The sequence below is a fragment of the Olea europaea genome, chromosome 10 (assembly GCF_002742605.1).
Source record: "Olea europaea var. sylvestris chromosome 10, O_europaea_v1, whole genome shotgun sequence".
NCBI lineage: Eukaryota > Viridiplantae > Streptophyta > Magnoliopsida > Lamiales > Oleaceae > Olea > Olea europaea.
The window spans coordinates 30217529-30241949 of record NC_036246.1 but is presented as its reverse complement, the minus strand read 5'-3'; the positions used below and the strand labels follow the sequence as shown (position 1 = coordinate 30241949).

At 32.2% G+C, this 24421-nt stretch overlaps 1 protein-coding gene across 1 annotated transcript; it reads left to right on the top strand.

Moving 5' to 3' along the window:
* The first annotated feature begins 11 nt into the window (after positions 1–11).
* LOC111400514 (leucine-rich repeat receptor-like protein kinase PEPR1) lies at positions 12–2822 on the top strand. Its single transcript, XM_023027924.1, has one exon. The coding sequence runs from the start codon at positions 54–56 to the stop codon at positions 2820–2822; it is 2769 nt and encodes a 922-aa protein (XP_022883692.1). The 5' UTR covers positions 12–53.
* Positions 2823–24421: the final 21599 nt, after the last annotated feature.

The window sequence follows — 24421 nt, the reverse complement described above, 5'->3', positions numbered from 1 at the left end:
GTGAAAAATCACAAAGGAATATCTGAAAATTCTTAGTTACAATTGTTCTCAAAATGATAGTTGATCATAAGTTCTTTCAACATCTCCAATTTTTGGTCATTGTGCTACTACTGAGCTGGAGAACCACTTTTGAGCACTCTACGGGAATGAAAGATGGTATCAGATGCATAGAAAAGGAGAGAGAAGCTCTTCTCAAGTTCAAAGATGAGCTTATTGATGAATATGGCCGACTCTCTTCTTGGGGAAATGAAAAATATAAGGATTGTTGCAAATGGAGTGGTGTCTCTTGTGATAACCAAACTAATCATATTGTTGGGTTGGATCTTCGAAGTCCACGGAACAATGAAGAAAGTCCACGGAACAATGGAGATGAGAGTATTGCACCGCTAAGAGGTAAAATTGGCATCTGGTTGCTTGAAATCCATCATTTGAAAATGCTAGACCTTAGTTTCAATGATTTCAATCATATCAGAATCCCACAATTCATTGGTTCCCTAGGCAGATTACAATATCTTGATCTCTTCGGTTCTAATTTTATTGGAGAAATTCCACATCATCTTGGCAACCTTTCTGAATTGATTTTTCTTCGTCTTGGCTCATTCAATGATGGCTCACTAACTAGCACAAATCTTGATTGGCTTTCTCGACTCCATTCATTAAGTGATCTGCACATGGTCTCTGTTAACCTTACAATGGCAACAGATTGGTTTCAAACAATAACTAAGCTGAATCAGCTTAAATCTTTATTCTTACCTTCGTGCAACCTGCCAATGGTACTTCCTTCCTCACCTTTCAATACTTCTAATTCTCTTTTGGCCTTTGTGGTCTGGGAAAATGAGTTCTCTTCTTCATGGATATTTCCTTTGGTGTTTAACTTAAGCAGTAGCCTTATTTTTCTTGACCTCAGTTCCAACAAATTACATGGTGAGATTCCAATATCCTTGGGGAATATGAGTACTTTAACTTCTTTATATTTATCTGATAACCAACTTACAGGGAAAGTGCCTTGTCCTGCATTATCTTCCTCATTAATAGACTTAGATCTTTCTCGTAATATGTTTAATGGTACCATTACACAATGCATAGGAAGCCTTTCTAAGCTCGAATCTTTGTACCTTGGATCAAACAACTTTGAAGACGTAATCGCTGAATCCCATTTCTTTAATCTTTCCCAATTAAAATATTTGGACTTGTCTTTCAGCCCAAGTATCTCGTTCAATATCAGTTTAGGATGGAATCCTCCATTTCAACTGACATCAGTAGATTTATCTGGTTGCAAAGTGGGTTCGCATTTCCCCGCATGGCTTAGAACACAAACAACATTAGAGATTCTTGATATCTCTAATGCTGAAATTTCGGGCACGTTCTCTGATTTTTTTGGGGAGCAAAGTCCAAAATTATCAAGATTAAATGTATCACATAACAACTTCCAAGGTGTCCTTGCTGATTTGTCGTCAAAGTTCTCTACTTTCAATTACATAGATTTGAGCTTTAATCATTTTAATGGTTCATTACCAATTTTGCCTCATAATGGAACCGTATTGGATTTGTCGAATAATGAATTTTCTGGGTCAATTACCAATTTATGCAATAAAACTAGTGGGTATTGGGATTTTCTTGACCTCTCAAATAACTTATTGTCTGGGCAGCTTTCGAATTGTTTTGCAAACCAACCAAATTTAAAATATCTTAACTTGGCACATAATAATTTCTCTGGAAAGATCCCTTCATTAAATATCCATGCATCATTGCACTTACAAAACAACAGTTTCACTGGAGAAATTCCAACATCGTTGAGGAGTTGTACATCCTTGACTTTCATTGATCTCTCACTAAATAAGTTGACTGGTAAAATACCTATATGGGTGGGAGATACTTGGACTAAATTGGTCTTTCTGAGTCTCAAGTCCAATGAGTTCTTTGGTAGTATTCCTTCCAATTTGTGTCATCTTGCACACTTACAAGTGTTGGACTTCTCTTTAAACAAGATTTCAGGTGGTATACCAAAATGCCTAAACAATCTCACTGCTATGATTCAAGTGGATTCTAAGTTTGATGGGGCATTTCATCTTCGATACCATGGAGGCTTCGAGGGTGCATGTGTGACATGGAAAGGAAAGAAGGCCGAGTACATAAAAACTCTCAAATTTCTGAAACTCATTGATCTTTCAAGCAACAATTTAGTAGGCGATATTCCTACTGAAATTACAAGTCTCATAATGCTAGTTGGGTTGAACCTTTCAAGAAATAACCTGTCTGGATCCCTTCCTACAAATATTGGGCGACTAAGATCTTTAGATTTTCTTGATTTTTCAAGAAACCACTTCTTTGGTGATATTCCTACTGGTGTTTCTCAATTGGATCAACTTGGAGTGTTAGATTTGTCGTACAATAACTTGTCGGGCAAAATTCCGCAAAGCATTCATTTACAAACTTTCAATGACACTGTATTTGAGGGAAACCCTGGACTTTGTGGCCTTCCACTTACAAAAGTTTGTCCAGGAGATGAAAGTGCTCAAGTGCCGAAGATCAATGATAATGTTCATGGAATGAAAGACCCAGATGAGGAGGAGGACCAACTTATCAATATTGGATTTTACATTAGTATGGTAGTTGGGTTCGTTTTTGGATTTTGGGGGGTATATGGAACTTTAGTGCTCAATAACTCATGGAGGATTGCATTTTTCAAGTCGTTGAATAAAAAAAATTGGTCATTGAAATTTTCTTTTTTAGTCACTTATTTAAATTCTATTTGTTTTGCTAACGAGATAACAAGCAAACAAAAGTATTTGAGAGACAAAACAAAAGGCAAGTTTCAGTAATTGGTAGTCAACTGGAACTTATTAATTTTCTCATCTTTAGCTAATAAATTGTCAACTTTAATGTCACGCATTCATTTAAAAAATGTAAACAAATTTAACTCTCAACAAAAGATAATTTTTAGTAATCATTTTGAAATAAAATAACTAAGTGACGTGGAACTTCACCGTAAGTTTTGTGATTGTCTATGTTTTTTATCCCATAAGCGTGTCATTTAATTCCATCTTAAGCCTGTCTTCATTTGACATTAAATGTTACTAAAAAGATATTTTTCTATTTAGTACTAATTACAATCAAATATTAATTATTCTACAATGAATTTTTGGAGAATTTTTTTCTGGAAATAACGACTAATTGGCACCAGAGGTTGGGGTTAAATTCAAGTCTTCCTTTTTTCATTTGTTTAATGAGAAAGTCATCTAGTTAAGTGACCTGTTAGTGAACTCAATTAACCTAACAACGGCAATCGATTGGTTACAAACAATAACTATGCTTATTAAGCTTCAACTTTTATCCTTAGGCTCATGTCACCTGTCAATGGTACTTCCTTCCTCACCTCTCAGTGGCGTCCCTAATTATGGGCAGGGTAGGGGATCGCTTAAGGCCCCACTTTGGGGGTCCAAAATTATGTAAGATTAATTGGTTCATTGAAAAAAAAAACAAAAATTATATTATTGAAACTCTTTAAAATAAAATTATCAATATGCAAACACAAGAAACTAATAAAAATTGAAAATGCAAAAATCTTTAGAAAAAACATATAAATAGCATATATTTTCATTTTATCATATAAATACATCACAAACATTACTCTATATATGTAAGTAATTTGATTCTTTATCTTCCAAACATCCATTTTCTTTTCTTAACCAAATAAAAATGTCTTCAACGCAACAAGAAATGAATTATCTCACTTTTGAATTAAAATTTTGAAAATTCTATTTACCAATTAGGTCTGATCTCACTACCATTATTACATCCTTACAAGTTTCTTACTTTATCCCTTATCTTCAGAATGTATACTATATAGTACATAATCTATTATTATTATTATTGTTATTATTGTTGTTGTTGTTGTTATTGTTTTGTTTCAATCTCATGATAATAACTTTTTGAAATGCTTGTTGAAGGTACTTTGAATTTAGTAATTCTTTGCCCGTGTTCATACTTCTTATTTATTAATAATTTAGTATGAATTAATATAAAAATAGAAGCTCATTTGTACTTGATCATCATTTTCAATATTTTGTTATACTATCTCTCTGGTCAACATTCTCTAACTTTGTACATAAATCAGTTAAATGCGTATTCAATTTTGTTTTAAATATTGTAGTGAGAAAATGATCAAAAAACGAATAGACCTCTTTCCCATTGCATTATAATTATGTGTGCCAAACATCACTTATAATTTGTATTGCATGTTGAAATTTGATATTTTGTTATTTTTCTCTTCAAATTTTTGGGCTTAGCTGTCTGTATTAGATTCTTCGTAATTATATTAAAACTCTCTATAAGAAGGCTCAAGTAAGAATACGATGATTTTTCTTCAATAGGACCCCATATTTGAAGTTGACATAAGGCCTCCGAAATATTAGGGCCGGCCATGTCACCTCTCAATGCTTCTAATCTCTTTCTGACTTTAAACTCTTGGAAAAATGGGGGTACTTTTGAAAATGACCTGGTCAAATCCCATTTTTTCCACTTCGACTTTTCAACGGTTTTATATTTCCACATTGACCTTTAGGATAATAAAAAATAAAGATGCCCGTAAGTATATTATACAATTACAAAATATTGTTTTGTTTAAAAGACAATACCACCTTTTTAGTTAACAAGTGAAAACCAAACATTTTCCACATAAAATTTCAAAATCAACTAACTTTTCTTATCTGTTTATTCAAATATAGATAGAAAAATCTTTCATCTTCCATCTTCTTCAATCTCAAAATCTCATAAATATATCAAACACTAAACAACTGGTTGTTACGGCCAGCAGTTAACCATCGGCCCAGCCAATTGTAAATCTCTTTTTAATAAATTTCTGTTGCCCAATGGTTGGGCCAAAATTTTTACTATTTTTCTTATAATTAAAAATTTTGTATCGTCATGCATATATGGTTGTAATCCAAGTTTGTCATTTTGGTGATTTCGAATTTGATGAAAAAGGATCAATAGGTGTGAAAATGGACGAATGCTGTATATGGTGGTATTCCAATTTTCATAACAGAGAGCACATCGTATGAGGGAATGTATCATGATTTACAAAACAAGCTAAATGTCGATTCCCCTCAATACGATATGAAATCGAGATTTCAATTCAACAAGTATTCATTTATTTTGATTCCATCTATGAAGGTTACTTTAGATGCTGAAGTGAATTATCTATTTGAATTGAACAAAATGCACATGACTCCTCATCAACGATGTCACTGAAGGTGAATAAAAAAATTTAAGATAGAACGGATGACAATGCGAATGATTTTTGGGACACTGTATAGATAGGTCTAAAGTATGATGTGTTTATTTCGAAGACAGCTGTTCCTCATTGTGATCTCGCTGTTATACACAAAATTCAATCAATAAGTCAAGATAAAGAAAATGAAAATTAATTTACAAATTAGAATTTGATTGCTTTATCCTGTCAAAGATATGAGCAAAGTGAGAGTTCGGGGCTGGATCTGGTGGACCATCTTCTAATTCTTCTCATATGGTTCCGGATGATGAGAATTTTCATGTTGAGCAAATGTTTGAAACAAAAAAAGATTTGTAGGAAACTGTGCACCAGATGGCATTAAAATACAACTTTAAGTTCAAATAAAGAAATCAAACAAGTCATTGTTGACAATTTCTGTGTTGACAACAGTTCCCGTTGGCATTTGCGAGCAACTAAAATGGATACAAAAGAATTATTTGCAGTATACAAGTATACATGGGAACATACTTGCGAAGTGAAAATTCATCAAAACGATCACATGCAAGCTTGACCATGATTTATTGGTCAACAGATAATGCACAAGTATTAGGACCCTCGTACGATCTAAACACCTTCGAACATCATTAACGATATCCGTTGAGAGTACGGAGTGATCATGAATTACTAGAAAGCCTGGAAGGCTAAGGAATACACCTTGGAAGATTTAATGGGCTTAGCTGAGGAGAGCTATGCTAAATTAGCTAGGTATTGCGATAACATGGGTGAAAATTGCTTTAAGTTTTTATTGAAATGCGATGTGACCCCATAATTCTAGTCGATAGTACAACTCTGAAGCTAGATGCCTACATGCTAAAATGCAAACATCCAAATTTATCCTCTTGTATTCAACATATTCGACAGCGAGAATGATCTGTCAATACGTTGGTTCCTTACAAAACTGAGGGAGGTAATCGAAAGAGTCAAGGACCTTGCCTTTATAACTGATCAGGGACCATCTATAATAAATGGTATCGCTGAAATTTTTCCTGAGGCATATCATCAGTGTTGTATGTACCATCTATAAGGCAATTTGAAGACTATGTATTGGGGTAAATATATCGTTTTATTATTTAGGAGAGCAGTTGAAGCTTACAGTATTGAAGAGTGTAATAAATTCATGGTCGAAATAGGAAGTAAATCATTCCCTGCATGGGATTATCTAACAGAAATGGGGATTGAACATTAAGATTGTAGAGGTTGCCAGAAAATTGAATGTGGAACCACTGGATGAATTGCGCTTTCCCGTAAAATGTAAATGTAATATGGCATACATAGTGAACTTGACTAATAACACATGTACTTGTAGTCTATTTTAGCTGGAGCATTTTTCATGCGAACATACAGTCGCGACATTATGTTCTACTTATTACACTGTTGATTATTAAAAAGCAGCATATGCTGAGAATATATTTCCTCTACCGAATGAAGTCGAGTGGAAACTTCCCAACTATATTGTCCTACTTAATAGTTTATTACCATAAACCGCATTATCCTGGACATCCACGTATATCTAGAATACCACCTATCGGAGAGCAACATGGCATATTTGTCAATTTTGTACAAGTCAAATTCTCCTAAATGAGAATTAGACCAATTTATAATGATACCACTATTAAATGAACAATATTTACATTTATTTTAAAATGTTTAAAATTATTTTGTAATTAAATAAATAATTAAAATGCAATGTTTACATAAGTTTTGAAATATATTCAATTATTTCAAAATTAAATAAATAATTGAATGTATAATGTTTACATAAACTTTGTAATATGTACAATTATTTTATAATTAAATAAACAACTCAATGTACAATGTTTACATAATTTTTATTTTACAATTATTTCATAATTAAATAAACAATTAAATATACAGTATTTACGAATCACAATTAAATTCATATAAATCACACGCTAATTTATTCCTCCAAATTTGTATCATGATTGGTTTATTCCATCAACCTTATGTGTTATACTCAAAAATTTAATAAGCTTTATTGGGAACATGTCGCAATCACCTTGCAATTGAATAATAATGTGTTAATTCGGTAGTGTAGCTAAAATCTAAGTTTTCAAGTTAAAAAATATTATAAATACTTGCGATCTCGACTTTCTGGCCATCGTCGTGTCCCTCATGATAGTCAATCTGTCTTGCACAATCACCACAGCGGGTGGTTTTGCTCAAGTTGACTCTGTGTTAGATGTGAATGATCAGAGTTTTACACATGTATAGTGAAATCAGCAAAGACGATCTCCACAACAAAGTAGTGATGATTCTTAATCACTGGAATGTACATATGCGTACAATCTTCCTATGACTTTTTCTTGACACTCGGCCACATCCCTATAACCCACTCAAGCATATATTTGGGTTCATATACTCATTACCTATAAGGTGGAGTGACTAATACTTAATGGTAACTACAGGTATGAACTCAGTGCTCAATATGATCAACCTGGAATGTCAAATAATTTTGGGTATCTTTAAATCCAATCACACAATAAGACCATGGCCAGGTCGATGTGTGACATCAGGAAACACTAATAAAAAAGAGGGAATTATTTCATTTAATAAAAAAAAATATGTATACATAATAAATAATAACATGACTATTTCACTTACATCGTCACCAAGCCAAACTCCTAAAGTGGTGATGTTATGGAACCATTTGTTCATGATCGTCCTTTGAGCTATCGTGTGACAAACTCTGGAAAAGAAATAAAGAAAATGTTAAAATAAGCATAGATACGCTAACATAGCGTACTGTACTAAAATTTTATAATACTTACCGAAGCATACTTCTTCTCCACTCTATCTTGAATGCTTTCCACTTAACATATCCACCTTCTGGAATAGATTGGGGTACGTCTCATTGATGAACATCTTCCTCTTCGCCTTAGCTGTGAAGGAAGAAATGACGTACTATGACGGCAATTTCGACCTCTTGTTGATCACCCGCTCCGACACATCAACAGCAAGCTTCTTATCTTCTTTTTCTCCACCCTGGAGATTGCCATCTCCTCCACCACCTCCTTCGCCATCCGGGCCAACCCCACATTCGCCACTTCTTCGATTTCCATAAGGGCCACCCCTCCATTCTTTCCTCTCCTGCAGCCTCTCTCGTCCTCATTGGGGCTACCCCTCCTACTTTACAGATAACAAAAATGATTCTAATGCAACATCTGTCCACAACTATGAGTGACCTCCCTCTCCGTTACCCTCCCATCACCCCTCTTCGTCACCCCCATCGCCTGCCTACTTTATCGTCTCTAAGCGCCGTGACCTCATCCTAAGGTCTACGAAGTGGTGACATAGCACTCCTGTATCGTAAAATAAATCATCTACCTTGCCTCTCAACTTTCATTGCGGTGTGTCCACCTCTTTCCCTATAAATCCAGTCAAGCGATCATCCAAATCATCAAAAATAATGACTCTAACTGTGTGCAAGAGACCAATGAGAGAGGTGTCTGGATGGGGATAAGGAGATTTCATCGGCAGAAGTGATCCTCTGGGTGGAGGTGATCTCATTGGCAAAGGTGATCGTCGATCAATTGGACCGTACTCCTAGATAAATAACAATATTAAAAATTATTAACTTAATTAAAATAGGCTAACTCATATAAAATGTGATCAATAAATTATATTGAATTCATATGCCCAATCTCGGTTTAGGATGGAATCGAACATTTGGTCGTCTTGAGTGTGCGAAACGACTGATTCTTGCACAAGACCTCAACCCTCATCCTCCGTCGACAGCGTCAACTTAGTTATGACCTCAAGCTAACATATTGACATTTCAACTAGTTAATGATCATGTGATGAGATTTGAAACTACTTACAATATAAAATCACTAATGCATAATGATCACCCGAGGGTCGTCGATGAAAGCTGATAACTGTTTGCCAAATGGACATTCGTTTGCTCAAGATGCTCGCCAATGATGTATCTAAGAGAATTTATCTCCCTTCGCCTCGCAAACTAGATACCTAAGTGGAGGACAGTCTCATATGCCCAAATCAGCAACACATACATACAATTATTATATATAAATTTAATATAAAAAATATTTTAACGTTGATTATATTAAATATTTAACTGCACCGTCAAGGTCAATCCATAAGTATCGTATTGACAAATGGACCTCTTAGGCTTCGAATGTGTTCTGGTGAAAACATGTATGATGTCTTCAAAATATCTCCGACCCCACAGATAGTTGTTGAAGGCATTGATATTGTTAATAACTTCTAAATGGAAAAAGTCAATTGCAGTCTTCTTGTGATGACATTGAACCTTGCTCTCAAAAATATAGATTAGTCATAGTTTCAATCCGTCTAACATCTGATCGCACTCCCTGATTACACCCAATCAACTGAGGTAGAAGCACCTTTCCTTGTCCCTAAAAATATGCGTCTTGCAACCTATTGTTTCTTTGAATACAATCATGAGTTGCTTCATCGTATATGATCTTCAGTCAAGCCATCAGAGCAAACTCAAATATGGAGAAAATAACGACCTTGCCCCCAGGGTCAAAGTAGAAGGAATCGCCATTGTTTGCCTAAGCATCCGACAGAGTATTGTATCAATGAACTGTCTAGAGTACTGCACCTCTCTCAACTAATACTGGACTAGAGGAATGACTGGCATAGCATATCCACGTGCTAATCATCCAGCAACTTCAATACGGTAGTGAAACAATCAAAGCTACTATTCCAAGTAGCTTTTCCTATTATCCGTCTCAACTTCGAATCTAGATGATACTACATCTTGGAAAAATTCAAATGTTAGAATATTGAACAAGAGATAATGAAATAAAGCATAATCTCATAAAATTAAGCGGACCGATTTATAACTACGTACGCAAGATGTAAAGCCATTTTACACTGATGCTAATAAAAAAATGATTTAATAAATTAAAGGAAAAGAACAAAAAACGAATTAAAGACAAAAATAAAAAATAAAAATAAAGTTATTATAAAGTCTTTTAATTAAAATTGAAATAATTAAATCTAAAAATAAATATTATTTAATTAAATTTGGAAAAATTAATTTTTATCATAAAAAATTTAAGAAGGATTTTAAATTGAACAAAAAGTTATTTATAGTATGAAGAAAAAAAAGAAATTTTAAAACTATTTTTCGAAAAAAATTATAATAAAAGTAAAACACATTAAATTAAATAAAATTACGAAAATTAAATGATGAATATAATTATTATTTAATTAAAATTGAAAAAATTAAGTTTTATCATAAAAAGAAAAAAAGAAAAAAATATTTATAATATGAACAAAATAATTAAGAAATTTTAAAACTACTTCCAAAAAAATTATAATGAAAAAAAATTTAAACAAAAGAAAAAATAATTGAGGAAAAGAAGAAAAAAATGGGACGAGTTTCCTGCAAAAATCGATCCTAAACCCAATAATTTACCAAAATAATGAAGAATAAACATCATAAATAATAATTTAACAAACAAATTCACAAAACATGTAAAATGAAAAATCAATCTCTTAATCCCATAAAAAAATTAATGATCTGTTTGATTGTAAAGATGAAATTTGGGTGGAAAGAAAACGAATTTCAGAAAATTGAATTGCCTAAAAATTATTTTATTGGGAATTGTTAATGATTGTGTTTGATTGGTATAATTTTTCATGTAGAAAATGTTTAAATAAAAGTGTTTTTTGGTGTTCGTTTAACTTTGTTTTACATAAAAATTGTTAATTAAAGAGAGAAGGGATGAAATTTGTTTCCACTGCCAAAAAAATACAAGAAACGTCAAGAAAATCATCTATTTTTTGCTGTTCGTTTGACTTTATTTTACATTGAAATTGTCAATTAAATGAAAATATTTTTTTTAAAATTAGGGATACAATTTGTTTCAATTGCCAAAAAAATAAATAAAAAATAAAAAAACGACAACAGTAACATAGAAAACCAATTCCCACCATTGATTTTCAAGGAAAAGATGGAAAATGTCTAGGTGGCAAGAAAAGTGGGAAAATCAATTCCTTTTAAAAAAATGCTATCAAACACCCAAAAAATGAAAGTTGGAATTTAAATTCCATTTTCGATGGAAAATAATTGGCTATCAAATATGGCCTAATTTTATTGAAGATAATGATCAAGTTTTATGGTGGTCGGCATTGGGTACACTGTAATGATTGCAACTTCGACCAGGTCCCGACTGTAAAGATTGTGATATTTTATTTTTATTTCTTTTTTCTCTCCTCTCCTATCTTTGTTAAAGATGAGGGCAATTTTGACAAATGGTATGTAAAATTTCTATTTTAACTTTTAACTTTCTTTTTTTAAATGGTCAAAGGCCATTGTAGAAATATGGCCAACCTGCCATTTATATGTATTTCCTCCGTGAAATGAGTTCTCGTCTTCGATATTTTCTTTGGTGTTTAACTTAAGCAGTAGCCTTAGTTACCTTGACCTCAGTTTCAACAAATTACAAGGTGAGATTCCAATATTCTTGGAGAATATGACAAGTTTAACTCATTTAGATTTATCTGGTAACCAATTAACCGGGGAAGTGTCTCATCTTGCATTATCTTCCTCATTGAGTTCCTTAGATCTTTCTCACAATATGTTTAATCGTACAGTGACCCAATGCATAGGAAGCCTTTAGAAACTCAAAATGATTTCTTGATTTTTCAAGAAACAACTTCTCTGGTGGCATTCCTACTGGTGTTTCTCAATTGGATCAACTTGGAATGTTAGATTTGTCGTACAGCAATCATTTATGAACTTTCAATGATTCTGCATTCGAGGGAAACCCTGGACTTTGTGGCCTTCCACTTACAAAAGCTTGTCCAAGAGATGAAATTGCTGAATTGCCGAATATCAGTGATAATGTAGATGGGATGAAAAACCAAGAGGAGGAGGAGAAGCTTATCAGTGATGGATTTTACATTAGTATGGCAGTTGGGTTCGTTTTTGGATTTTGGGGGGTACATGGAACCTAAGTGCTCAATAACTCGTGGAGGATTGCATTTTTCAAGTCTTGGAATAGTGTAATGGATTGGTTTTACATAAAGATAGCCATCAGCAAAATCTATCTTAGAGAAGCACATCACAAATTTGTAAAATTTTAGCATGTGCGATATTGTCTACTATTTAACTTTTGCAATACCTAAAAATTAGATGCTCCTATTTTACAATTGTATCTATTTGTATTCTATCGAAAGTTGTACTGGATCTAATACATATATATATGTGTTAATCAAATATTTGTGTTTAATCTTTCGTATATAAGCTTGTAAAATCTAAATTAGATTGGATTCGTTAGATATTTCCTTTTATCAACAAGCTAAGAACACTTGTTTATATTTCATATAGATAGATACTTATTTTACAATCGGAATCATCTCTATTACATGGTTGTAATTTTTCTTTTTCTTTTTTTCTTTTGATTGTTTCTCAGTTCATTGAATTATAGTTTGTGGCCTTTGAGTTATTGGAGAATTAGTGGCTTAAGAGCACTTCTTTTCTGTGTATCATTGCCGTGCTATACTTAAATATGTTTTTGTTACTTAAATGTGTATCATTGCTGTGTAGCCTGGGTGTTTAAAAATGCAAAAGAGATTAGGTCCAACAAAGTCATCCAAGCCTCTCGATCCGGTAGAGAAAGAATACAAAAGCCGTTGATGAAAAAGTTATGGAGCGGGTCATAATAAAGTAAAAACAAGGTTTATGATTGTAGTGAATCAATAAATTGTTTTATGTGATAAATATATTAAAACCCATTTATGTGATTTTACTTAAGACTATTTAAGTAAATAAAAAAAAATGCTTAAATTTTTGGTGTAACTAACAAAATTCGTAGTAGTGATATAATTACCCCTAATTTTATTCACAAATTAATGAGGCCCACAACTTTTGTCAACTTTTCAACCATATATTTCATCAATTTTTATTAAAATCTATTAAAAATTTTATCGAACTACCCCTTAGATTAGATATGATCCACTTGTGGGTGGGGATTAATAAATTATTATCATGTTCTCGAACTAAATAATGAAAAAGATAATGTGCAAAAAAAATTAACTTTGAGTTTTGATGGTAGTACATGTACAACGTGTGCTTAGCTGACTTTGTTGAGCATAAGTAGGGAAAAATGAAAATATATTTAAATTGTATAAATGTGTTGTAGCAAATAAAAAGTAACAAAACTCAATCATGTACTTGTGTTTGAGGATATCTGAAACTTCGAGATTTCTTGAAAATCGTTTCATTTTTTTAGTCAATAAAGAAATTGTTGATCAGATTAGATATGAGTTGGCAAATGGTTTTTTTCATTCATTGCTTAATTATTAAAAAAAAAAAAGAATTAGTTAGCCCTTGTTTGATTTGGAAAATATATATAAATATATATATATATATTGATTTTTAGTATATAAGAGTTAATGAAATGTGTGATTAAAAGTTCATAAAAATTGTGTGTCCTATAAAATCTATAATTGAAAATAGGTTTTAAAAATTGAGAACTGAGTGAGAACCCACTCAAAACATGTTAAGTTACATACTATAGGTTGAGAAGTAAGGGTCGTTGGATCGTGAGCATTAAATTTACATGGAAAGAAAATAAATTCTAAATTATTAAATTGCCTAAAACTTCTTTATATAGAAATTATTAATTAATTGTGTTTTATTAATTTAATTTTCAACCTATAAAATATTATATTTGTCAATTTTAATCGGTGGGTAGATAAGAGATAGAGGACAGATGAGAGATAAAAAAGAGAGTGAATTACTTAGAAAATAAAAATCACCCCCTCCGCAAAGAAAATATTTCCTTATTTTTGAGGAAAATATAATCATATAATCAAAAGTTGAAAAATATTTTTCATGAAAAATATCAATCAAACATTCCAGTTTAGATGAAAATAAAGTCAATCAAACACATTCTAAAGTGTCTAACTTAGAACGTTCACATTGTTTTATTTTATTGATAAAAAATAAAAATAAAAATAATTGTTCATCCAAAGTCTATCAAGGGACCATTTGTTAAGGACTTGAACGTTATTTGTTTTTTTTTTTTTTTAAATCTCTTTTTGTTTTAGCAAATTGAATTTTGAATGTTAATAAACGTTAACCAACAATAAAATATATAACCAATTTGAATTAACAAATAAATTAATAATATAATAATAAAACCTCGACCACGGCCTTATTAAAAAAATATATATTATAGGTTGAGAATCAAGGTCTCTAATTGATCCAAACGGTTAAATTCTATATACATACTTTTTTATTTTATTGATTATACGTTAATAAAAACTCATGAAAACAACAATAATTACTCGAGACGAAGTATCAAAGTTGACATAATAATAATAATAATAATAATAATAATAATAATAATAATAATAATAATAATAATAATAATAATAATAATAATAATAAAACCTTGACCATATTATAGGTTGAGAATCAAGGTCTCTAATTGATCCAACGGTTAAATTCTATATACATACTTTTTTATTTTATTGACTATACGTTAATAAAAACTCATGAAAATAACAATAATTACTCGAGACGAAGTATCAAACTTGACATATTTATGGATATTAACTTAATTTGTGGAAATTGTCTTCTGTTCTCACTATTTAATTTCTCAACCGGGTAGATATCTTGATTGAACTTATTTTTGCTGCATGTTTTTTTTCATTTTATAAATATCATAAAATAAATATGTAAAAGTATATTTAGATCTTATTTAGAGTTGTTACCTTTGCTCAAAATGCTATTTTTAATCATGTTTCTTCAAATTTTCAAATTAAAATATTTCTGATAATTGATAAGTGCAAATCATACATCACATAACTATAACTGTGCATGTTATATTGATGTATGTAGGGGTGAACACAACTCGATTTGAATGGTTTGTACTATATTTTCAACTCAAACCATTTCATGCAGTTTGGAATCTTTTTAGACCAAACCAAACAATTTTATTTTTCAAATCAAACCATATTTTGTGGTATTCGAATCAGCTTTAATTCGCGTTTTACCTATCAACATTATAGTAATATATTTAAAACAAGTTAACATATATGTTTAAACGAGAACTAATAATGTTAAATGTTAAATTACATTCGTATTTACCATGAACCCCATGAATAAATTATTTTTAATGTTGGTTGCTAAAAGATGTTAATAAAGCAAATAGATCTTTCTTCGTCTTTATTTACCTTTTCTTGTCCGACTTTCATATCGTCACATTAATAGAACTAATAATGTTAAATGTTAAATTACATTCATATTTACCATAAAACCCATGAATAAACTATTTTCAATGTTGGTTACTGAATGATGTTAATAGAACAAATACATCTTCATTTTTATTTGTATTTCCTTGTTTGACTTTCATAGTGTCACATAGCCACTATTAAAAAATAACTTTTCACCTACAGAAAATTACCAACGGATGCAGTCCATTGGTAATTAGAAACGAACTATCCGTTGGTAAAAGTAATTCACTTTTAACTACGATAATTAGCAACGAATTTTTCGTTGGTAACGATGATATTATTTTACCAACGGATATTCCGTGCCTAATGTAACCGTTTAATATTTAGATCTTTCATCTACAGATATTTCATAGGTGACGTACCAAATATTACCAACAGATGCAATTGGTAATTAGAAACGGATTATCCGTTGGTAAAAATAATTTACTTATTCCACATCGTAAATTTATAACAAAGTATTTGGACTTGCCCTCTATAAATTTGTTGTCCAATAAGAAGTTAAACAATATTTTGGCCTTTCAAGTCAGTTGGCTAAAAGTTAAAAAATAATAAAAATAATAATAAAAAAATTATATATATATATATATATATATATAATATTTTTTTTTTACCATGCCTATACGGTTATTTAAAACATTGATTTTTACTAATTATAATGGTAGACATTTACCAAAGGAAAGTCGATTGGTATTAGTTAAGATTTTTACTAACGGAAATTTCGTTGGTAAAATATTTACTCTTTACTTACGGCACAATCCGTTGATAACTATCAACGACCCTCAAATTAACAACGGATTTGTGATTGCAAATATTCCATTGGTAAAGAGTAATAGCAACAGATATCAAGGTTTTAGGAATGAAAAATTCGTGTCTGAAACCATGTTTTTTAGTAGTGAGTGGTTGGTAAAGGTAAAGTCACATTCTGCTATTTTAGTTTAGTTAAAACTCATTTCGTCTTGCTAGTGAGATGTTAAATAAGGATTGAATATGATATGCATAGATATACAAAGATTGATAGTAGAAGGTAGTAGTACTAATTAAGGAACTTTAATATTTTCACACAATCAATATGCTCTGTCCGTCGTTTTTAAGTTCATTAATTATCTATGCTCACAAACAATCATTTTTCTTTCCAAATCACAACTCACAAGTGTATAATAAATTCAAAAAATAACAAATAAAAGAAAGAACAATAAAAAAATGGCTTGAATGAGAATTTGAGACTTGCCAAGAAAAGAGAAAAAGAGGCGATTCAGGTAGAAATTAGCATACTAATAGGAAAAAAAGACTGTCGATCCCTTTAGGAGTGGCAGACAAGTATCAAATGTTTGGGAAATGGATTTTATGTTAGGGTTTCTAATGTTTTCGACGTGATTTGCTATCGTAGTTTTGTTGAATTATGATTTGAATTGTCGAAAATGTACTTTTTCCATTTCATATGATTTGGGAATAATTCTAATTTAGTTAAGATATCGTGGGGGGAGACACGTGTTCTGAATTTATTAAACCATGAGCCAATAATGATGCACTTAATTTACTTTTTATGATTATTTCAATGGGCCGTTTGTAATTTGTATTGCTAAATTGGTATTTTTCTAAAAAAGTGAAAACTGTAAAATTTATAAGTTAATAAAATTAATGTTTTAATTACAAAATTTTAAAACGGTTCAATTTGATTTTGTGTGGTTTTTGAAAATCGAAACCTAAATCAAACCATTTTAAAATGATTTAGTTCGGTTTGAGGAAAAAATCACAAGTCCATGTGGATTCGAACTAACTGTTTCAAATCAATGGTTTCGATTTGATTTGGAATTTTGCAGGTTTTTTTTTTTTTTTTTTTTGTGCAGCCATAGATTTATGTAGAGATTTTGTATTTTTAGAAAGCTGCAAAAATTGGATGGAAGTAAGTCCAAAGTGCTATCTCGATAAAAATGCCACAAACCACATCGCTCATAAATGTGAGCAATGCAGGAATTGTTAGTGTGCCTAGACACGAGGCGCGAGCAGTATACTTTGCCTTGATAGTAAGCACAATTAATACACACCTAGACACACTTTATTAATTTTTCCCCTTTTTAAAAAAAAAAAAAAATTATTTGACTTTAGTTTATTAACCTTTTTTTTTTTTAAAGACTTGTATTTGACTTTAATTTTAAATTTTTAAATGACTTTATTCTATAAAGATTTAGATAAGATTTAAGGTACCGTATTATTTATATTATGCAATCATGAGACTTATCATTTTGTTGAAAACTTCGAAAGCATGTATGAAGTTTTTAGAAATTTGTTAAATAGGACTTATCTAGTTGAAAGTTGAAATTATGAAAAATAGTTTGGATTTTGCTTTCTGAAAATTAGAAAATTGTATAATTAATTAACTGTAGGAATTATTATATATAATATTTCATAAATATAGATTCTAAAGTCTATTTTGTAATTGAAATTTTCCTAAAACAAAAATCATAATTTAGATGTGTACTATGAATTAATTATATTGTAATCAAAGTCAAAATAGATTTTGAAAAGTTCGAGTTATGGTAAGCATAGTTTGAGGCTTATAGAGTCCAAAGAGAAGTCAAAGAAATGCAAGAGAAATACCAAGATTCAGACTTGAAAAAGTTGATATCGAGATGGATGCACTTTCGCCATGTCGTCTAGTCGACACTCGAGCGGCAAAAGCAGAACCCCTTCTGCCCACCTATCACTAGATTGGTGCTCGAACGGCAGGTATGCCACTTGCCTAGCGCTTGTCAATGTCTAGCAATCATGTTTTGCTTCAAAACTTGTTTTTAAACCCCGTTTCATCCCAAACACTTTTTTCTATAAATATTTAACCCCATAAACGTTCCAAGGTATGTTGAATCAAATTTATTCCATACTAATCAATTCTTTGATGATCCGACACATTTATTGATTCCAAGATTCGACCACCATTTATTATTTGATCCATAAATTCTTTCAAAATATATTTTATTGATCAAGCAATATTATTCCATATCAAACCACAAGATAAAAACACTGGAGATCTTTTTATCAGGCACCAAACCACCTAATCCAACGAAAATAAACTATATCAGGGATAGAGAGCTTTCAGGAAGGCTAAGGTAATACATTAGGGGTCAAGAGCTAGTGTGAGTAGCACACAGTTCAGAAGGTAACTAACATTGTTTAATTTATTATTAGTACGTAATTGTGATCATATATTGTGTGTTATTGTAACATTAATCTATTTAATTAATAAAAAGTTTCAAAAATTTTTATCTAGTGATCACAATGCAACCATTTAATTTTGAAAGAATTCCACAATTTTTTTTAATTTGAAATTATATCTTGAAACTATGTTAATTATGTATTTTTCCCTTTTATTTGTTTTTGTATCTCGCCTAACTCATGAAACAAAAACTTTCAACAAGGTCTAGACGTAGGCTTTTCATTAACTGGCCCATTATTATGTACACGGGTTGTTCCACATACGTTGCATTTGTCCACTAGTAGATTCGACCCATTTTATAGGATCCGCCACAACCGTAAGCCCATTTAATTCTTGGACAAAAGTGCCCAATGGATTTGTCACTAGCAACGAGGCTCACTTCTACGTATCAATCTCTTTCTTAACCTGGTCAAGGTTTCCTTCCAACCAACTCTCCCCGCCTAGGGATGTAAATGAGTCGGGCCGAGCCGACTCGTGAGCCTAAAGTTTCGGCTCCGGCTCGGCTCGGTTAAAATGGCCGAACTTTTTTGGGGGCTCGAACCAAAAATAGGCTCGGCCCAACCTTTTGCTCAGGCTTTTTCTGAGCCAGGCTCGTTTTCTCCACTATTTTTTTTTCCTCCTGAACTGCTGCCTAGTTCGCTGCCTTCAAAGGCAGTAGCTTGAAGGCAGCAAGGCAGCAGTTTTGCTGCCTCAAAATTATTATTTTTTTTAAAAAAAGCTCGCTAGTTCACGGGCCGGCTCGGGCAAAACCCGTGTCCCCAAAATGGGGCTCGGGCTTTTCCCAAGCCGAGTCACGGGCGGCTCGAGTTGGCGAGCCCGATTGCCATCCCTATCCCTACCTCACTCTCTTGATTAGGACAAAATACTGTATTTTGAAAAGTTAATACATAAAAATGAGTTTCAAGAGACTCTTTATTTTAACTTTTTAAAAATACAGACCATTAGTCTTTGTTTGGTCTCCATTATTTTCAAAATATATTTTTTCTCTTATTTTCAATCATACTTTTTTCAATAAAACAATATTACACTTAAAAGGCTCTTAAAAGTTACGAATTTCAACTCTCTACAATTTAAATTATTCATATCACATTTGAATTGATTGACTATTAACATATAAAAAAAATTATGTCAAATAAGATATGATGAGTAAGCAATAAGTGTTCATTGGAAAAAAATAAATAAATAAAGCATAATAAATAGTGAAATAGAGAACCTGTAGGAGTGTATAAAAATACTTACTCTTTAAATTTGAAGATACTCTCCATTATTAATAAGTTGCTCTTTATAAATAAATACTTTCTTGAAGATGCTCTTACTCTATCTTGATAGGCCTAAGTTTGGTTACAATTTGTTAAGGGAACAATTCACAAATCAATCTCTTAATAATTCTTTGATGACACAAAGACGTGCAGTGGTGTTACTATCCATTTTATAGCATTGCAGAACTGAGCGTCTCAGATCAGAGAAAGTCAACACTAAGAGGACATTAATATACTTTCAGACATAGCTCAGTAGTTCAGATAGAATCGAACTTTCAATCGATTCGACCAGTACAGTATGGATAAAGTCCACCTCGCTTAGTCTATTTATCAGGAGATGGGAAATCATCACCGATCTTTTTCTAGCCTCTCTTGCCTAATCTATATATGCATCACATTTCACTTTTCTGAGTCGCATTCCCCAAATCAAGTGCTACTTATTACAAAAGGTGAACCCAGGAAGGAATGGGACCAAAAGAATTCCAAATTCCTATTATGTACCAACTAGAGAAAGGCAGGCAGCAACTCTCCAATAGGCGGCTTTGCCGGTTTGGATTGGAAGGAAGGGATTCGCTTTCTGATCGCTTTTCGCTCTAAAGATGCTTTTAATCACTCTGTTGGGACAATCTAATCGAGTCAACTATTATTGCCCACTGACCTGATCATATGTTAATTCGGTAAAGCTAGAGAGCAATCGAAAGAGGCTGATGGTCTCTTTGCTATTCTCAGTAGCCTTCGGTCAGAGCCCAGTTGGAGGTTGGGGCTCTAGAAAGATTTGGTGTTGTTCATATTTTACCAGAACCAGAAAAGGTTTCACATTCATCTCAACAGATTGTGCGACACAACTCCTCACAAATCCTGACCGGATGGGTTTCTTTTCTGCCGATCTTTCTGTGGGAGTCATGGACGCTCAACAGATTTGACTTTTGATTATGTTAGTAAAGTGCTAGTGCCCAACCTAGATCTAGGGCCTTTAATATGATGAGAAGAAGGGCCTTTTTTCCACACCAATCCTTATTTCCTCATGAAGGAAAGGGAATTCATCACTTTAATCTGTGATTCGGGCGGGGAAGAGTTGGCCTTGGGAGAGTTTCTCCTTCTATTTAAGACCGACGAAAAAACAGTGTTTTCCAAATTAATAATAAATAAGGTAAGCTTCGTAGCTCGAACCTGGTAAAGGGTCAAGCTAACTCTTCGTTCAATCTTGTTCGCTTTTTATGTGCAGATTTTCCAACAGCACCAATAAGAAGTAACCCTATATTCTATTATTTGAAACCCCATCTGAGGAGATTTCTTTGTTATAATCTTTAGCCTGGTATTTTCGTTCCTTTCCAGATTGGTTCTGTGTCAGGTGAATGGTGGAACCTTAAATCTTGAATATGAAAACTTTCCCATCACTACATGCCCAAGTGTTGGTTGTCTGGGTGAATAGGCAACTAGGGAGAGGGGGCAAACACAATCAATAAGAGAAATAGTATAAAAAAAATCAGTAAAGCATTAAAATACTTGGCCGTTCTCTGACCAGCAAAGATGTCCATGAAATAGGGGATTGGATTGGTTTCATCTCTCCTATATAAGTCAACGTTTTAACCTGACTTAGCTGAGAATCGCCCTTCTTAACGTGGATGGATCGCATGCCCATTGCCACAGTTTTCGAAACTTTCTTCCCACGAGTTATAAAATACAATCCCATAAAATGATTATCAGTCACTTTCTTTTAAGTGTAGTGTTACTATCCATTTTTCAGCATTGCAGAACTTTTAATAAATACATGAGTTCACAAATTTTCGACAAAATAATGCCCATATTTGTTTTAACTAGAAAATTGATAAAAATTTAGTTCAAAGTCAACAATTGATTTTAATTACATATTTTTTGAGATTCACAATTTTTATCAACTTTTCAAACTTTGTATTCTATGAATTTTTATCAAAATTTACTAAAAATTTTATTTTAATAAAATCAAACATGGGCAATATGTGATATGGAGGTAAAATTTCGAAAAATATTAAGAGGAGTCGCCTGCTTCTTTTTTCCACTGTGATGGACCCTCGATTTAATAGTGCACATGAAACTTTTTATAAAAGGAGAGATTTCGCAAAGCTTGGCCATGGTATCCTCACTTTCACATGCTAATATAAAAAAATGTTTTATACGAATTTATAGTCACTATGCTGCAGAAGAAAGTCAAAAGAGTTCTACCTCCTCAATGTCAAAATCTAGAGAGATGGTACTACAAATTCAGATGAATTTTGGGATTATTCAAATTTCAATATAAAAACTTTTTTGTTTGGTATTATTTCATCCCCATCTATAACAATAGATGTACAAATTTTAAATTTGCGTTGAGTTATCTAAGTATTCCCATGCGAACCTTCGTATTGTTCTATCACCAAAAAAATTGTTCTAACTCGCGAGCTAGCTCGAAATGCTTATTGTCGCCACTGTTGGAAAACATATGCCATAGTTTAAATCAGTATTCTAAAAGGCGTAATGCGTGGCGATGCGTTGATGCCAAACTAAGGGCAATGCGAGATTAAGTGAGGCAAATGCGTAAAAAAAACGTTGAAAGGTGTTTTCTTATTTTAATATTATATTATTTTAAATTTTTAATCAATAAAAAAAATTGTTTCATAATTATAAATTATTTAATAATTATAAGTTTTAACTTAAAGAATTATAAAAAAAGGAAAAAAAACCTAATAATGCGCTCCTAGGCGCACATTAACGCCTTAGCCTTGCCTCGCATATGTTGACCGCCAAATAAATTGCAAGCATCCCATAATAACTCCAATAAATCTATAGAGTTGAGTTAAATTAATAATTAAGAATTACTGGCATTGTTAAATGTTTCAATAAGTAAATAAATTCTATTTATTTATACTGAATTAGAATTTTAATGTTTAAATACAATGAATAACTATTAGCTATAGAAATTTGCTTATATATGATATACTATCAAGCCATAGATAGGTTGAATAATTATGGCAAATATATGTGCTAATCCTGATTGACACCCCCCTCAAATTGATACTGGAAGAACGAGAAGCGTCAATTTGCTCATAAGGAATTAATGGCGTTGCTATGTCATAGCCTTTGTAAATACATTAGCTATTTGAAGGTCCATAGAAACATGAGGAAAAGAAATAACACAAGAGTCCAGAGCTTCTTGAATAGAGTGACAGTTCACCTCAATATATCTACTACGTTCATGAAAGACAATACTCATTGCAATCGAATAGCACTAGTGTTATTAGGATGAATAGGGTAGGATCACTATGAGGAAAGCCAAGTTCAGCTAACAATCCACGAAGCCAAAGAATTTTGGAACAGGCAGCAGACATGGCGTAATATTTAGATTTCGTAGAAGATTTAGAAACTCGATATCATTTCTTACTCTTCTAAGAGATCAAAGAATCACCAAGAAATATGTACCACACAGTAATAGAACATCCAGTATCAGGACAACCAGCCCAATCAACATCACTGTATATAACAGGACGAAGAGAAGCCCGGGTTGGGAAGAATAACCCACGATTATGAGACACTTGAAAGTAATGAATAATACGATGAACAATAGCTAAATGTAGTGTCGTAGAGCTTACATGAATTGGCTAACTTGTTGGAGACAGCAAAAGAAATGTCAGGACAAGTTATCGTCAAATAGTTCAAACTGTCTACCAAATGTCGATACAAAGTAGGACGGTCGATAGATCACTCTAATTATGATGATATTTCGTATTTAATTCTAGCGGAGTATCCACTGAAGGTGAATCTTGAAGGCAGGCTAAAGTGATCAAATCCAGTGTGTACTTATGTTGACTTAAAACTATGCCAGAATGATCTTAGTGAACTTCCACTAAGAAATATGTGAGAAGACCAAGATCCTTCATATGAAAGAAGGCTAAAGATGCTACTGCAGACGAGTGATTAAATTCGAATATGTTCCTGTGATGACAATATCATCAACATAAACAAGAAGAAGAACAATACCAATAAAGGTCTTGAAAAGAAACAAAGAAGAGTCATATTAGCTTTGCTCAAAGAAAAATCGAAGCAAGGTAGACCGAAACTTATAAAACCTATTTAGTCCATACAGAGACCGTTGAGGACAACCTAGGGGATTGTGTCATGTAAATATGCTATTTGAGATCACCATGAAGAAGTGCATTTTTAACATTCATTTAAAGAAGTGGCCATCTTTGAGATGCCACAATAGAAATAATAGTACATACGTAGTCATTTTGGCAACCGATGCAAACATCTCTTCATAGTTCATCCTATATTTCTATCTATTGCTAAGAGCAACCAAACGTATCTTATAGCAATCTAGAGTACCATCGAACAAAACTTGATCGAGTAAACCCACTTACAACCAATAGGTTTAACATTTTCTAG

Excerpts from the sequence above, each read along its gene's own strand:
- LOC111400514 (XM_023027924.1), top strand. The coding sequence starts at position 54 with ATGATAGTTGATCATAAGTTCTTTCAACATCTCCAATTTTTGGTCATT.